At 49.0% G+C, this 18180-nt stretch overlaps 1 protein-coding gene across 2 annotated transcripts in view; it reads right to left on the bottom strand.

The window, feature by feature from the left end:
* Positions 1-224: 224 nt before the first annotated feature.
* Positions 225-18180, bottom strand: part of FAM120A (family with sequence similarity 120A) — a 94397-nt gene continuing 76441 nt past the window's right edge. The window contains exons 13-18 of one of the 2 annotated variants that reach the window (XM_048218331.2): positions 13591-13800; positions 11974-12157; positions 11321-11455; positions 9176-9317; positions 8452-8548; positions 225-2126 (exon numbers count right to left, since the gene is read on the bottom strand). In XM_048218331.2, coding sequence (XP_048074288.1) covers positions 1815-2126; positions 8452-8548; positions 9176-9317; positions 11321-11455; positions 11974-12157; positions 13591-13800 — 1080 coding nt within the window. In that variant the 3' untranslated portion in view covers positions 225-1814. Of the gene's footprint in view, positions 2127-8451; positions 8549-9175; positions 9318-11317; positions 11456-11973; positions 12158-13590; positions 13801-18180 lie in introns of both variants that reach the window. The other variant, XM_044391236.3, reaches the window with a different exon arrangement.

Below are 18180 nucleotides of genomic sequence, written 5' to 3'. Positions count from 1 at the left end.
GCCGGCGGAGGGAGCCCCGATGAAGGCTGACGTGCAGCAGCACTCAGTGCGCTCTGCTTGGTCTCCGAGCGCGTGCGGTCCGAGGAGCTGTCCGAGGACTGGGCCGGGTGTGCGTGTGGTCAGCGGGGCTCGAGGCCGCCACGGACCCCGCCGAGTCCCCCACCCTCCCCGAGCCCCGGGCGCCCCCGCCGCAGTCCCGGGCCGAATCTGGAAGCCACGCCGTGTTTATACTAAAAGAATAAAGATTTTTATTAAGCATTGTAAGTTGCATTCAATAGCCTTCGGTACAGCACGCCACAACCCACCTACAATCAGTCAGACCCAACAGCAGTTCATTCTTGCACAATCCATGAGTTAGGGCAGAACTCCCTTCAACTTACAGTAAGATCCTACTCAGGTCTCGCGGGCAGGGATTGGGGAATTACATCTCATTTCTGATCACTAATGTGTGATGAAGAGCATCAGGAGAATTATATGAAAACGAATAAGAAGTGATTCTGATTTCAAAGTACATTGTTTGGAAACAGTAACAAAAACATCAAAATGATATAAGTATACCTGCTTCTACTAAATTCTTGATGGGAAAGTTCTCGAGAACAAGCAATTTGTTTCCTGCTACAGAAGGGGGGGTTGTTTTTTTTGTTTTTTTTTTTTAAGATCAAAGGGATTTTTTTTGTTTTTCACAGAATTTCATATTTTGCTAATATGAAGGCATAAAACAGCAACAAAGAACAATAATGCATACAGCAGTGAATACACCAGGGTAATGTTGATATTTGAAACAGCTAGATAATTTTGGGGGGGTTTTTAGAATAAATGCAACAGAGGTCAATAATCACAAAATTTTAAGGTTAGAGCAAGATCAGTCAATGACTAAACAGAGTTAACATCTTTTATAGGACTATTACTGATTATTAGCATTTTGTTTTGCAAATGGGCACATACTGGTAAGAATGGAAGGACAATAACATGCATAATATTAACTACACACTTTAAAAATTATGAACCATGCAGAAGGTTAGCTCAAGTAGTAGCACTAATGGTCTACGTCCGATCAAAACCACATAGTTCATTGATCACAGATGCATGGTATTAAGTCACGAAAAGTTTCAGAACACATTGTGTTGATTTTGAAAGGTCATTTGCATCTTCTATGATTTCAACTTTATCTCCATTTAACTTGCTTGTAAAGTAAGTATGATGTACTGCATATTTAAAATCAGCAGAACGGCAATATTACTCTATAATTTTTTAGTTTTGATAGTTGCACTTTTTTTTTAACACAAAAGAACCACATCAACAGTGATGAGATTTAAGTAAGAAAGAAAAACCGTGGTGTGCCTTATTTCTTTCATAATCATAAAATCAAAGCCTTAGACAAAGCTTTCTTGTGAACAGTAATGCAAAATCAAAAATAATGGCATACATATGGTGCCAAATGCTAAAAATGATATTTTAAGCTATATATACTTAAAGACTGCCAAAATTTGTTTTCTTTATAGTTCAAGAAACACAACTATAGGCTTTTGTCATAACCAGTTTAAACTTTGTGTGTACTTCATTTTAAGTGTGGGAGTCAAATGCTCTTCATTTTCTTTCTCTCTTTTTGTTTTATTGTAGCATTTTGACTACAACTGGTTAAAACTAAAAATGTGTTGTTTAAATCTCTGATATCAAAGAGGGATCCGAATTTCCAAAGTCCTCATTTTTCTCTTACGGAAAGGAAAAAATGTACATAACTGTAGGCTCTCTTTCTCTCCAGATATTCCTGAATCCTACCCTTCCAGCATCCTTCACCCTCTATAAAAATAAGTTTACTCTTCTTTCTTTAAGACAGCGGCCTCCAGAGCATCAGCTCTGCGGCAAGCACTGTCTGTACTTAGTGCATTTAAGTGAGGATTTGTATTGCACGTCTTAGAGTCATTGTTCAAGGCACTTTCCGAGTGGCTGGGGGCCCTGGCGTCGCCCGCGCTCCCGTTCATCTGGGGAGCAGGCTTCTCCTCAGCCACTGCTCCGTTTTCAGCCAGGGACCCATCTGAAGACACGGCGGATGACTTGGATTCCCCGGATCTGGACTTCAGCTCTTTGGCCACTTCTTCTGCGGAAGCAGCATAAGGAGGCTTGCCCTGGTCAAAATGAAGGACAACAAGCAATAAAGCAGCCTGGATAAACAGTGGGAGAGAAGGAACGCCTACCCAGGCCTGACACCGCTCGCTTCCAATTGAACAGCAGAATCCACGGCTGGCTGTGCTCCTCACGGTGTGTCCTCTCTGCTCTTACATACTCTGTGGACTGTACAGTCCGTACTGTCGGTACTCCCTGTGCACCTGCGCAGTCTCTCCTCTCCATACACTCCGGTCCACGTCCCCCACAATCTGTGTATATACTTTATAGTCCATACGCTGTACAGCTTTATAGCCCACGTGCTCTATGTCCTCTACACTTGAGCCTACGTTCTCTAGCACCTGAGTGCCAGAGTGCATATACTCCTTATCTGCTCGATACGCCTGCACACTCTCCCGTCTGTACTCGCGTAGTCTGCACACCCTACACACTCTACAGTCTACACTGTCCACACTCCATGCTCTCTCTCGTCTGTGGCCTCTGTAGTCTACACTCTAACACACTCTGTCTTGCTTCTGAATGGCCTGCCGCTGGCAGAAGCTTGTCCCAGCAGGTTCGTCCTGGGGCCCCTTCCCTGCACTCCTCTGTAGTTAATATCCTGACCATGCAGGAGACCCCACTTGAGGAGCTCTACCTAATCCTTCTGGATAGCACCAGTTCTACCTTAACACCACCCCTCAATAAATCCCTCTGAAATTTCAGACTACAACTTCCCTACATGTTAACCAACTCACACGTCTGCCTGTCACGGTCTGTGGGAGGCCCATTTCTACTGGGAAGGAAGAGGCAAACCTAAGTTCTCTCTGGACAGCCCAACAAGAAATAAGTCTAAGCTGACAATTGCTCCATATGCTTGTGACTTATCTCTTCAGAACGGGTCTCTCTGCTCCTCTTAACAGATTTAAAAGTAATTCTGGAAAAAATATGAACTTTTAGAGTGATTCACAGCTCATGTCCTGAAAGACAAGACCTCTCGGTAAAAGACAAGGAAAACAGCCCACGATCTTCCAGGTGCTTACATCTTAGACCGTGGATTTCTCAGCCTGGCACCATGACATTTTGGACCTGCTCTTTCTGTCATGGGCTGTCTTGTGTGCTGCAAAGTGGTGGGCATCACTGGCCTCTGCCCATTAGAAGCCAGAAGTACTTGCAGGCTGAGCTGTGGTGATCAACAGTGTCCCTGAAAAAAGCCAATAGCCCTTAGGGGGCAATATCACCAGGGCTGAGAACCACGGTCAGAGGCAGACTCATTGCTGAAGAAAACATTAACGTTCTTTGCCTTCAAACGGTCATTTTTCAGTGAAGAAACTGAGACCCAGGACCAGAAAGCCGCCTACAGATCTTCCAGGTCTAGTTCCTTCCCTTTCAACCCCAGACGGCAGTGTGTCTGGTCTCCAGTCTTCCCTACTCTGAAAACCAAGGTGTCCACCTGGTTGACAATAAAGGCCCTTCCTGCTCAGCCAAGTGGGGCTGGAGGTGCCCATCGCCCTCGCCTCTGGCACACTCTCTCACACACCAGTGGTTCCTGGCTTGGTTCCCCTGTGGGCTCAATTCCCACGGGTCTTCTCACTTTAGTGTTCAATCCCAGAGTTCAGAAACATGAATGTGAACTTTTCCGTAAGTCAATACTACTGTCATTTTGTTGGAAACTTGAGAAAGATAATTAATACAAAAGTACAAGAGGGCGAAGCGGGGAAAAAAAGAACATCAAAGATTTCCAAGTACATGCGCTCAAACCTCCGAGCCCTCACTCTCTGGGGGAAGAGTCCGCTTGCACTACACAAACACCTTCAGCAGCGTCGCTGGGGCTGGTGCGGCCGCCACCTCAAGGACGCCCACAGGCCCCGCCAGGGAACTGGCTTACTGGGAACTCCCCACAGTCGCTCTCTGGAGACCATGGAGGCAGGTACAGAGCATGCCAGGGGAGGGAGCCCGAAAGCAGTCATGACTATGCCTGTTCAGAAACAGACATTCCCTCTCTCTACAGCCGATTCTTCCCCTAAGCCTTGGCTACTATGAGGCACCCTCCCCCCACGAAGGGCACCCCGAGCACAGGGCAGCACTGCCTCCTCTGCCCCACTGACACTCGACCCGCCTGGGCAGCAGCAACACGAACGAGAGAGATGGGCCAGAAACCCTCTGGAGGCCAGCTGCCCTTCATCATCTGTGCTTCTCGAGGCGCAACAACACTGATGTCACCTAAAATGAGCAACAGGAAGACCGGGGAAGGAACCGTGCCCCTGCGGGCAGCAGAAGAGGCCAGAGGGCACAGAGGAGAGGCACAGAGCAGACGAAGGAAAGCCTGGAGGCGCGGTGGGAAATGGAGAAACAAAGACTGCTCCGAAATAAGACCCGACTGGGGAAACAGGACAGCAAATGAACATCGTTACACACGAAGATGGCGAAAAGGAAGGAAAGCTTAAAATCGGAAAGAAACAAAGGGAGGGAAACGCAAATCAAACCACAACGAGATACCCAGCCCGACAGCTAAACTCAAAGACAAACAACAAGAGGAGCTGGCGAGGGCGAGGAGAAACCCAGGCCTCACGCACGGCTGGCGGGAATGGAAAAGCATGCAGCCGCCGTGCAGCGCCTGGCAGTTCCTCAAGCGCGTGAACGCAGAACGACCACCGGACCCGGGAATTCACTCCCAGAGGAATGAAACGTGTGTCCGCACAAACACCTGAAGGCAATGCCTGCAGTGAACAACACTCTACTGCATGCCTGAAAGCTGCTAAGAGAGATCTCAAAAGTTCCCATCACGAGAAAATACATTGTTGTAACTCTTCGAGGTGATGCAGATTAACTAGACTTACTGTGGCGACCACTCTGCAATATACAGGAGTATCGAATCGTTACGTGGTACACCTGGGACTAACGCAATGGTATATGCTGATTACATCTCAATAAAGCTGGGGAAAACCCGAACCGATACACAGATGCTCACAGCAGCATTACTCATAATAGCCAAAAAAGTGAAAACAGCCTAAATGTCCATCAACTGATAAACGGACAGACAAATGTGCCCCGTCTCCACAGTGGGGCATCACGCAGCAACACGAGGCAATGACGTGCTGGTGCCTGCCACAACAGGGCACCTACAGGACACGCACACAGAGCAAGGCCACAGACATGGAAAGCAGATCCGTGGCTGTCAGGGGCTGGGAGGTGGCCACTCCGGAGTAAGGGGTTTCTCCTTGGGGTGGTGAATGTTCTGGAATTAGCAGTGCTGCTGCATGACAGTAAGAACAGACTCCACTGTCCACCTGAAGCAGGTGAACTGCACAGTTAGTGAGCTCCACCGCAAAAGAAGACCTCAAAGGGAGTGGAGAACATGCCAAATGCTGGCGACAGACACAGGACGAGCTCAACAGGAGCGCCAGAGATGAGAACCAGGCAAGGAAAAACAACAGAAATGAAAAACCAGTAATCCAAGAAAACTTTCTGATGTAAGACAAGATCTGAGGCTGCATTTTGGAAGAGTACAATTGTGTGCGGAGTGCACCAACCCCGAACGACCAGCAGTGGGGTGTATCACTACACCTTGGCAGAGAAACGAGAACAATCTGGGCATCTGGGCCAAAACCACAAATGACTTCCAAGGGAAAGACAATTCTTTTACTTTCAGTCCTTGACGCAAAGTTTTATGACAGAAGAAAATGAAAGAACGTGCATGAGACACCTGAGGCGGGGAAGAACCACCACTTTCGACTGTTAGGAAAGCAAAGGGCTTTCAAACATCCCCTCGTTCCCATTAGGTCCTTCCTGGGGTCCGCTGAGGAGAGCCTAGAGGGACACCGTGGGCGGGCAGAGGACACGCATCCACAGGAGCCAGGCAAATGAGGCATGGGTGGGGTAGCAGGTCAAGGCTGTGGGTTGGGACAACACAATCGGTAACAGCACAGCTACCGTCAGAAATGTGAGAGCTGGGGGACTGAGCCACTGTGCGAGCAGCTGCGACGAAGCCAATGACAAGTCCGGGAGCACTCTAACTTAATCACCCCTGGGTTCTCAGGGTGCAAGAAAAGACACATAGATACCAACAGCAAAATTTAGGTCAAAGTCCCAAAGTCTTAAATTTGAATCAGAAGAGTCAATATAAACTCCTGAGGTATTTCACTGAAGAAAAGCAGCAGCATACACGTGTGTGTCTGTGTGCACACTGCACACCGGAGTGCGTGGCAGCGTGGGCAGTGTGCGTGTCTGTGTGCAAGATACATGCGTGTACCCGTACTTGCTCTAGCTCTATTCACAGGAAAAGCCCAGAAACAGTGATTTGGGGTGAGGAAAGGAAGAGATCCACATGTAGACATAACATGAGAGATTCAACAGAAGTCCTATAAGTAAAAGCCCTCGGTTTAAATTAGAAACATCAGTGTGAATTCATGAGGACTGTTATCTTAAAAAAATACATTAAAAAACAGGCATGTCACGTGTCTATTTCTGCACGAGGAAACAGGACTGTGTGCGCAGCTGTGTGCACAGAACATGAGGAACAGTGAGGTGTCAGGGTCCACGGGCACCGAGACTGTGGTCCTGGGGACCCCAAGGAACTAAGAGAAATGTGGTGGTTCTGCTGGGCCAGGCAATGCCCGCAAAGGAAGCCGCCACAGACCAGACGCCACACAAAGAGCCCACGGCCGGGGCGGGCAAAGTTTCTGTCCTGCAGGGGCTGTCATAGGTACCAAATAGGAGGCAAGGGGAAGAATCATCTCTTTATAAAAATATACCAGTAAATAACGAAAAGAAATGATGGAACAAGAGTATCTTCCTTCTGCAATTTCCAGTGCATGAATGGATCCGGTCAGGGGCACATCAGTACAACAGGTCCTACCACGAAGACTCGTGTGCCCCTGACAGAAGCACACAGGTCAACCTCAGTCTTGTCAGTGGGACAGACCCAAGACGGGCATGGCACCCAGACCCACTACCAGGACGCCAGAAAGAGGCGGCTGGGTCACAGGGGGCCGCCCCTTCAGCACATGCCTGGCCAGAGGCAGGAAGACTGGACGATGAGCGGCACTGTCCGTCCTTCCACAAAGTGAAGGAAACAGGCGGGGAGGGAGGGAAGCCAGCAGATCCAGGGTCTCTGAAGAATACGAGCACGCCACGGAGACGAGGAAGAGGCCACGCCACACGGCTGTCTGCACTTCATACCGAAGGCCCCATAACCAGTAGGGCCGACAGCACCACGAGGGCGGTCTGCACAGGACAGGCTCTGGGCTGGAGCACAGCAAGGGCGGGCTCCCCTCCCTCTCGTAAACCTGTTCAGAGTCTGAGTGTCTTCTGCTCAGCTGGGCATCTCTGAAGGCAGAGGAAGGTTGGGGTGGGGCTGGGGGGCCAAAGTGAGCGGAGCATACCCCCCACCCCAGGGATGCTACACTGCAGAGGGGCTGCCTGGGCCCCGCTTCTAGGGAGGGGGCTGCCTTTGTACCTGACTTGCTAGATGTGTTTCATCAAAACAGAAGTTTCTGGGGCACCTGGTGGTACAGTCGGTTGAGTGTCTGACTCTTGGTTTTGGCTCAGGTCCTGCGGTCGAGCCCTGCATTGGGCTCCGTGCTCAGAAGGGAGTCGGCTTGAGATTCTCTCTCTCCCTCTGCCCCCCCCCACTCTCTCTCTAAAATAAAATAAATCTTTAAAAAAAAAAAAACAAAAACAAGTTTTTAAGATGCTGAGGTCAGCTGGTAAAGGCAGGCATTTTAGTCTCTCTTGGCCAATTAAATTTCCGTGTGTGGGTTATGAGTACATGAGTCACAGGACAGTCTTGAGGTTTGCACGTGTAGCACGGACAGAAACGCACACTTCGATTCAATGTCGTAGCTCCAGAAGTAGGCTCACTGCCATTTCTAAAAGATCCTTCTCAAGCGGAAATTCATCGGGATCCAGGTTCTAAAGTGGTAATACCCAAAGCGGAAGGAAACTCCAGCTCTTTCACGGAGACAGCTACACGACTCTGTCCCCTCACAGGCTGAGCCTTTCAGGGGAAGAGCTAGTCGAGACGGTCCAGGAGAAGAAAAAGATACCAGTTTTCGCCTTAAACCCTAACTGCTATTTACCTGAAGAATGTTTTAGGACAAAAACGCCACTAACAGCCCTGGAACATTCTCCGTGCAGCTGTGACCAGGAGACCATACTCTTCAGCACCGACCCCACCGCCAGCCCAACTGGGCTGAGGAGTCACAGCCAGCAAGCACCTCGCACTACCACTGTGGCAGATGCACGTGGCAGAAACACCCCAGCACCCCCGTCTGGACACAGGCACCAAAGGACGAACCCGGAAGACCGGGCCCTCGGAGAGCCACGGTGCCGCCCTGAGCTGTGGATTACCTGAATCACACCCTGGTTTTTATAGCCTCTGCCGTAGTACCGTCCGCCTCTTCCAAACGTTCTGATCACCGGGGTAGAAATCACTCCCCTTGGACGCCTGAATGGATAAAAGAGGACAGAAGCACACAGGCTCGAATCTGTTGGAGAGCTGAAACATTTAAAATGATGTCGATCTCACATGGTACCACCGTCTATTAAATCATGGTCACACCACAGATTTATTCCAACATTACAAGAAGTCAATCTTCTTGTTTTGGTCCATATCCAGTACATTCAATTTGAAAAACAGTACACTTCAAAAGTGATACTTTTTTTAAATACTGAAAAACAGTTAACTGAATAAAGTGTAGATAATTATTTAATAATGGTTGAAATAACTACATAATACTCTATATGACAAAATCCTATGTAACCACAAACAGTGACATCAAAGAATGTATCTAGTGATATCCTAGTAGGGGCGCCTGGGTGACACAGTGGTTAAGCGTCTGCCTTTGGCTCAGGGCGTGATCCTGGCATTCTGGGATCGAGCCCCCACATCAGGCTCCTCCGCTAGGAGCCTGCTTCTTCCTCTCCCATTCCCCCTGCCTGTGTTCCCTCTCTCGCTGGCTCTCTCTGTCAAATAAATAAATAAAATATTAAAAAAAAAAAATGTTCCTAGTAAAGTCATAATTGAAAGAAGGGGCTGTTTTCTTATTAATACAAATACATTTTCAGAACTTACCCTCTTGCTGGTCCTCCAACAGAAACTACCTGTAGGGGGAAAGGCCCGCGGCCCCCACGGCCCCGTCTGCTCCCAGCCCAGTGGCCGACCACAGTGCCAGCTATTTCTAGCTTCCCTCCCTGAGAAGGTATAGGCTGGATTCCTGCATAAAACATAGACAAAACAAATCTTGACAATCACACAATTAAAAATAGCAAAAAGAAACAAGCAAGTAATTTCTTTTCAACTGTGGTCTATATTTCACATAAAGCCCTCTTCCCTTGTTTTGTGAAGACTTTTTATTTATTACATAAAGTATCTATGCGCACATTTGATTTTAATGGTTTTAACTGTTGTTAAAAATAAACCTGAGAGTAAGCAAATGTCTTGGCTATTCACTGAACTCGTAACTGAAACGAGATACAAATGTAGACTGCATGGCTTTTAGATGGAAACAGGTTCAATAAAGTGTTGCCACTGGGTGCTCACGGCACGCGGCCTCCACCACCAAGGCGGACCACCTGCAAACTCAGAAATGTTTTCTCTTTGGGTAACTGCTTCTGAGTGTCCTGCCTTCACCAAACATTACAGAAGTTAACCAGTAAATGTGGCTGTTATTTCTCATTGTATTGTTAAATTAGAATTCCCTCACGTGGGGTCACAAATATCCCTTGTATTCACTAACTTCTATTAGCTACGTAGAGCCCACATTTTCTAAGGTTTTCTGACTTAACTAAGAAAACTCTCAAATAATTAACTGATAGCATAACTTCTGATAAAAAACAAACAGAAAAGAACTTCAAGCTTATTTCCTGGCAGATGGAATGGATTCTAACACACTCTCCATCATTCAGGTTTTCAACATGACAATTAGCTGCCAGACAGCTCTGCCCGACAACCAGATCTAGGACAAGCCTCACATTCCTAATAGCCACACTGAAGACTTGTAAAAACGGATGAAATAGGTTTTGATAATATGTTTTATTCGACCCAATATATCCAAAATAGTAATACGTAATCAATATAAAAACTATTAATTAGATATTTCGTATTCTGTTTTCCATACTGGATGTGCATCTTGTGTTTAGGGCCCAGCTCAGCTTGGACGAGCACCGCCCAAATGCTCGAGAGCCACAATGGCGGGCGCTGACTCCACTGGGCAGCGCAGAGCTGGGCTCCAGACACAGTTTGGGGGAAGTAATGAAGCAGGTTCCTCTTGCCATTTCAGCTTAAGAAACTGCTTCTGACCCCACAGTGTCCACAGCCACCACCCCACCCAGAGGTGTAACCCAACTGCACGCTGATGTGAGCGTCCAGACAAGAGGTACAAGGAGCTGAAGTCAATGGTGAAGCAGAGAACACGCGTCACTGCACTTTGCGTGGGCAGGAAGAAAAGCGCCGGTGGGAGGCAGGAGAGGGGCATGCAGGGCCTGCAAGGGGGAGAAAATGGCCCCAGAGCCCCTTGCGGGGGTTGGGGGAGGCTGCGCTGGCCTATGAGTCTTTACTGCTCCGGAAGAGGTCTCCCTCCAGCCCCAAGGAGCTGAGCTGGAAAAACATTCCTGGGCAGGAGAGGAAGACTTGCCTATCCTCAAGTTACACGAAAATGTATCTGAAGAGCCCTGTAATGTGGATGGGACGGCCGGGTCTAACTCTGCAGTCCCGAAATACAGGACATGTGACAAAGCTACGAGTCACAGGCTCTAATTACAGCAAAATCACAAGACGTTATTTCAAAACTAAATGTTAAGACTTTTTTCTCTCTTGTAAGACTAACACATACAAGAAGAGAAGCAAAGGGAATTTAAAATAAACTCATTTATATATGTGGTATTAGAGCTTTCTTTAAAAATGTTTCCTATGAAACAGTCCATGGAAAGTTTTTGTGCCAGGAGCTCTGCTGCGGCCTCAGACCCTTCTACGCCAGCTAGTCCTGTCTTGCAGGGGGAGCAGCCCGCAAACAGGCACCATCAGGCAGCCACAGGCGGCGATGTTGGGGCTGGCCGAGGGCCGCATGGACACCCGACGGCCCCACTGCAAGGCAGAGACCTGGGGACGGACAGGGCTGGGAGCGGGCCTAGCAGAAAGGATGCGGTGTTGGGCCAGGACAGCAGAGGGGGGCCAGGCGGGGCAGCGAAGCTCTAGGAGAAGGCATGGCATAATTACCACCCTGCGACTTGCTAGTCCTGCTGCTGTCACCGCCAGAGAAGGCTCCGCAGTGTCCCGCTGCCGTTGCCACTCGGAAGGCACGGTAAGCGCCTGTCGCTACAGTCTCCCCATAGGGGCCTCCAAAGCCACAGACTCCTGTGGGACCCGGGTGGAGAAAGACGGAGAAGCCATGAGGAGTGGGTTCGGGGGGAGCCGCCGGTGGGCCTCTGGGCAGAGTGACCCCGTCTCCTTCAGCTGCTGCTCCCACACCATCAGCTGCCAGGGAGGGGTCCCCCAGCCCCTCTGGCCAGCACTGGAACAACCCTGAAGTGTCAACCACGGGGGCTCAGCCACTGGCCCGGGGGTCGGGTGGCCTTGGCAGAGAAGACTCCTCTGGCCCCCCCAGGCGTGAGCCGACCGACCGTAAAACCTGGTCTCTGCAATAGCTTCTGTATTTCCCTCACTCCCTTCCCCAACATGGCTTCGGGAGCTGAGTCTGCGCTTGTCTATCCTGAAGAGCTGGTGCTGCAAACTTCACCATAAGCCTGACGATTAATTACAAGGCCCAGCACAGCAAGACACAGACCACCACAAGGGCTACACGTGGTGCACGTAGTGCGAGCACCTGTCCCCCACACACCGGTGGTCCCTCCCGACAGCGCCTACACACTCACCTGCAAAGCCCCGCCCTCGGCCCTGAGCCGGGGGGACGGGCCCAAAGTGCCGGGGGTACACGGAGGCAGGGTAGAAAGGCAGCGCTGCGGGCGGTGGGAAGGGAAGTGGGTGGCTCTGCCGGGAGAGGTTCAGCCCTTCCAGGATGCTCTGTCGCATCTTTTCCACCTTGGCAGCTTGCTCGGCCTGCAAGTCAAGTGCCGGCACGTGAAAACTTGGTTCACAAGGCTTCACTCGAATTGGGACAGGGAAAAGTGAGACTCGCCAACTGGCAGGACGCGTCTGCACACTTTCCTGCAAGTCACAGTCACACACGCGTAGCCACACTTTGTACGGAAAGCAAGCAAGACCAAAAATACAAACAAGGAACAGACCCCTCTCGCTCCCATGACCTTGATCCCATAGACAAGCAACAACTTAAACCCCGGCTTTCTTGGCTTATTTCCAGGTGAGAACCTTTTACTACAGGGGTTCTTAATCGAAAGTGTAGTTTTGGTTCTGGAAACCAACAGCTGAGTCCAAACGGGTCACACTGCAGCACAGACAGTGCCGCGGACTGAGTGCTTGGCCTGGCATGTGCTGTGCAGTGCACAGACAGCAACACCACCCGCTCGTGTGCGTCAAATTCACCGTGAAAAAAACACCTTCAACATTCACCTGGAGTGGCTTTTGTTAATAAATACATAAATACATAGAGCAACCGATTCACCGATCTGAGCAAGTGAAAAACCCCGTGAATCTGTCTTTACACTGAGCCTGACTTGAGAGCCAGGGCAGCTCGGGGAGAATACGTAGTTAGAAGCCTGAAGCAAACGTGAGCGTCTCTCATGCAATGGGGCAAGATCGCCTGACGGCTGACTTCACCTTATGCTTAAACCAGGCTTTCACACAAGCATGGTCCCTCCCTATTCATGAGTTCCACGTTTGTGGGTTCCCCTATTGCTGAAATGTACGTGTAACCCCAAATCAGTGCTCGTGGCATTCTCGCGGCTGTCAGCAGAGCCGTGCAGGGCGGGGTGAGGGGTGAGATACCACCGAGGCTCTGCTGTCCTGTTTCAGGTTCTACACTGTAAACAAGTGTCCTGTTCACTGTCTACTTAGTGCCACGCTTTCGTGTTTCTGTGGGTGATTCTGCTGTTTGAAACGGGCCCGATCATCATGCCGAGTGCTGGCTCGTGTCCCTAAGTACCAGGCTGTGAGATGTGCCTTGTGGAGTAAGTGCGTGTGTCACGTGTGCTTGTTTCAGGCTGTTACAGTGCTGCCAGCCTCGAGGACAATGGGAGGAAGTGACAACATATGTTCATCGGATGTCTTGCAACAGAAACACACGTAAAACAAGGCCGCGTACTGAGCTGCTGACAGAGATGTGGCCAGAGGCCGGCAGGAACCCAGCCCCATGTGTCCCCCACCAGGAGCAAAGTTCAGTGTCTGGTGACTTAGTGCTCAGGTGAGTGCAGCATGTCGCGTGTGCCCCCAGAGCTCGGCACCTGTGGCCTGCACAGGCACTTGGGCACACGTGGGGCTGGGCCCGGGCTCCTCAGCCAGTGCGCATTCCTTCACCCTGGTTCGAGGCAGCCGGCTGCTCCTCCCTGCCCCCCGCCGACGTTCCTGCAACTGACCTGACCATCACAGAGGTCGATGAGTGGGGTCTTTTCCCGGCTTGCTTTGAGGAGTTTGGACTGGAAGAGTTTCCCATCAAAATACATCCAAGGACAGCAGTGCTCCCAGGGCACCGGCTGGCCACACGCGTCGTTTGCAAACAGGGCCATGTCCACACCACTCATGAAGAGAGCTGACAGCTGAATGCCTCGGGGGTCGAGGTTCTCAATCTTTAAATGGAAAAAAGTGATTTCCATGGAGTAAGCGCACTACAGTACCCGCTTCTCCACGGTTAACGTGGACACCCCTCCACCAAACGCCCCCTAAGCACACCTACTACCACCTCACATTGACCCTAGCGCTGTCCTATCTGAACACAAAGACTTTTTATGTCACTTAGTAGTTTAAATTTAAGAGGCTGCTTTATAAACATACTAATTTCAATTTGGAATCTGCAGAGTGTCGTACACGCACAGGACGGTGCGCGGCAGCGGGCACAACATGGTATCAGATTGTCAGCAGTCTCCTTAGCACGTGGCAAGTCCACAATCCACGTGTGAAAACAAGTCACACTGCAGATTGTACACACTGGTGACGTAGGAACAGAAAGATTATAACAAGGAACATTCTAGTAAGATTCTGCATTTGTCAAGTTATTATATTAAAAAAGTATTCAGTATAATTTCAATCTAAAACCTGTACTTCATGTTTACACCATTTTATATGTTAATGTTTTAGATAGCAACTCATTAATGAGACTGTCAAATGTTTCGGGAGGAATGGATAGCTTATAAATGGAGAACACAACAACAAAAACACTATGTCTGGACCATGCAGACTATCTCTCCTGGCTCCCCCGGCTGGTGCTCCCGCCCTCCTGTGTGCACGCACAGACCTCTCTGCTCGCGCCTGGCGTGCTGGGCAAGGAACACTGACAGATACAGTCAACTCTTGATTGTCTGTCTACGAAGGACCTGGTTTGTGGATTATCCAGAGCCGAGTTCTCACTGCCTGGCTTCTGTCTTCCTGCCCTGCATCCTTAGTTTCTAAGGTGATGGTGTCCCAAGAATGCAGTCTTTACAGGGCTCCCACCTAAGCAATGCCTACATGTGGCGGATGCCCTGGCTTTCCATTAAAAAGGAAAAAGGTCATTCCCGTGCCAGATACTGATAAATTTATGAGCGTCTGCTGTTTTGTGCTCGGTGCCAACATTCCCATAATCAGTTACCACTGTTTTCCAACCTCTGTTTTTTTGATTTTTCCAAACCTGGAGAAGCCTATCTGTGCCCGCAGCCCAGCCCCCGCCAGTCCCTGCTTTGGGTGCCGCTTCCCTGAGACCCCAGCCTCACTGGGAGGGACACTGTGCTCAGCTGAGGGCAAGCAGGGCTGCGTGTTGGGACTGGGTGCATTTTTATATTTATGAGCAGAAAACAGGGAAAGAGGAACAAAATGGAGAAAGAATTCACTTGAAGTGGAAAGTCCCTTCTCCTCTGAGACAGGGTACATCTCCTCCTGAAAAGCTGACATCGGGAACGTGGCCTCGAAGCGAGCGGGCCAAGGGGAAGCCAGGGGAGGTGCAGAGGCTGCTCTGTCACCCAGTGTTGTCCCGTAGCCCAGCAGAGCCTTCCGGGGAAGCGGCCGCCAGCGCCTGGTTCCCAGTGGTGGCCACGTGCACACGCCAACCCTCACATGGAGGACTGAGCCCCCGCAGCCCAGGCGGGCAGACATGGAGCCCTCTCCTGGGGAGTTGACGGGAGGCGTGGGGAAGTCAGCCTCACTCACACACATATCTACTTATTCTAAACAGACTTATTCTAAACGGTTTATATGGGTTTCAAAAATGACTGTCGAGTCATTTAGTTTTACTAATAACAACTACCATAATTTCACAGAAAAAATTCTCAAAATAAAAGCAGTCTAAATAATGTAAATAAAATCTCAACTGCTGTGTAGATCTTGCCTCATCCAAACAATTTTCTAAATTACTTCACACAGTGTTGTATATTTCTTTCCCTATATGCTAATTATACAGATAACGCTATGTAACACCTCCAGGGACCATGACACATATGTATCGGGTGCCGCTGTGCGCATTTTCCCGTGCGTGTTCTCATTTACGTCTCGACCGCTGTGCGATACACACACTGCTCCTAGCACTCCACTTCACAGAGGGGGACACGGGGTCACAGAGTGCTCCGGGTCCTAACACCGGTCTCCGGCAGCACCGGCCTCTGAGCCCCTGCTCGCAGGAGTGGCTGTGACAGTCGCATCCCAGCCTCACTCTCTCACACCCAGGAAGAGAAAATCGTTAGCAGTATCCAGAGTTCCTCAACCAGAGAAAGTGACACAATTCTCTGACTTTACAGGAAATATAAATATGGAATTCAATCTCTGCGCAATTACCTGAAGAACCACATGCCAGTGAGGCTGCTCGCTGGCATCTCCCTGCTGGGCTGCAGACCTCCCCCCACCCTTGCTTGACTGGCCATGTTCACCTGCTCGCACCCTGACTCTTTCAGGTACCACAGGGGCCTGACACAGTCTTAGAGTGCCTCCTCCTCCATCTTCATATTCTGCACTGAGTAGGTGAAACTGTCACAAGAATTTAAAGCAATTATAGGGACACCAAGAGCAGGGGAGAAAGAAACCAGACAAAAACGAGCCTGTACAAACGTCCCTCTCCCGACCCTTCCTCCGCCTTCCTCCAAACACAGGGTCAGTGCTGATTGACCCTCACCACTACCTTCATGCGGTAGCCTAGGAGAAGTGTCTAAAAAATACAGCAGGGAAAACAAGGGCCGTTGATCCCTGTCACGTCTGCAAGGAGCCATGCCAGACACCCAACTGTTCCCGGTCACGGCGGGCAGAAAGAGCGCACAGACAAGATGGCACTCTTACAAACTCATTCTAAATTAATGCTTTCAACATCTTTCCCCACCCACTAAACCTCCCATCACAAAAGCCAATGAGAGGCCAAAGTCAGAATTGGGTCTTTTTCTTTTCTTCTCCTCTTAATTCTAAAAAGCATAGAATGGACAAAAATGGGAGAAGAAAAATAGGGTCTGAGCAATCCACAAACTGGACAGAGTCCCCTAAGACAACCACCAAAATCAAGAGTTGACTATATCCCAAACAGTGAAATGGTGTTTCATGGAAAAGCATCGTCCTTGCTTTCGATATACAAAAAATTTTAATGGTTAAATGAAAAAGCAGTTTAAAAATTTACTTTTCTATCACTGAATTTTGACTCTCAGCTCTGCCTAGGGATTTCTGTAGCATTTAAATAATCATTATTCTTATCAGTTCTCAATCTGATAGCTGAGAGAATCCTCAATCTTAAAAAAAAACAAAAAACTACCTTTTCCCCCCAGTGAATGCTGTTTCCCCCTTCTAGCTCTACGGAATCTGGGCTGCTTATGGATGAAGTGCCAGCGGTGCAGGCCGTCCTGGAAGGGAAGGCAGACCTCCAGACCAGAAAGAGCCGAAGGGACAGTGGCGGGCCTCAAGTCACTGCACGTAAATAGCTCTTTCTAAACACAGCCCTAGAAACACCTGGCTTCAGATGAAGGATCAGGAGAAAACCATGAAAGCACTAAGACCTCAAAAGAACCAAAATGAAAGCTTAGGGTGTGGCTGTCTTTCAAAAGTTACACCCTGTATGTTGATCCAAAATGAAAAGGATATGGGAGAGAAGATGAACTTTGAGGAAAAGCAACTTGATGGTGAATAAGGCTTGGTGGGCATACCTGATACCTGGCGGTCTGATTTTCAGAACTGGGATGTCAATACTGATGTAATAATCTAAATAAGAGAAACAGGAAGTAGAGGTAGAGGGATGGTACCACACGCTAGTCAAAGTATTCACAACACCCCTGAGCACAGGCTGGGGACAAGACAGAGCTGCTGGCACCACCAGCTGGGGGCACGGGAGCGAGAGCCTGCCCTGAGGGCCAGCCTTCTGGGGACACCCAGCCAAACACTCTAGAACGAAAACTTAAATTCAAAAACATTACAAATGAAAATAATTTCTGTCTAACAAACAGAAAAGCTTGATCTGCAAAGTAAAGAGTATAATTTGGGGTGGGTTCTAAGTTTTGTTGTCTTATTTACATCTTGTGTTGAAGTCATCAGAAGCCTAGGGCGACCACACATGACCTGGGCTCTGCACAGTCGAGGGCCACTCAACACCAAATTACTGAATTGAACTCAATAATTCAGGGGAACCAGACATTGACTGGGCCCCAGCTGTGGAATACTGAAATCTATAAAGTGAGCCTCGAGCACCCCTGCAGGGAAAGAATGCCTTCGTAAAGAATGGCAAAAAGATCTAAAAGTGAAGGCAATTTGTCAAAAGAGATTATTTGATTACAAATCAAATATTAAAAAAACAAAATAAAAAACAAAACAAAAACTATGTCAAAGGAAAAAAAAAACCTGTACATTAAAAAGAAAAGGCAGATCCAATGATCTAGCTAACTCTGGAAAGTCTTAAACTTTCTAAAGTTTAGTACAGACATTACAGAAAGCAAGTACAGCCGTGCGAACACAGCGACTAACCCAAGTGCACTGAAAAGATAAGCACCCTGAAAAATCAGGGGACCACTTGGAGA

Source organism: Ursus arctos, unplaced genomic scaffold (assembly GCF_023065955.2).
Source record: "Ursus arctos isolate Adak ecotype North America unplaced genomic scaffold, UrsArc2.0 scaffold_33, whole genome shotgun sequence".
NCBI classification, from domain to species: domain Eukaryota; kingdom Metazoa; phylum Chordata; class Mammalia; order Carnivora; family Ursidae; genus Ursus; species Ursus arctos.
This window is presented reverse-complemented; position numbering and strand designations above follow the sequence as displayed.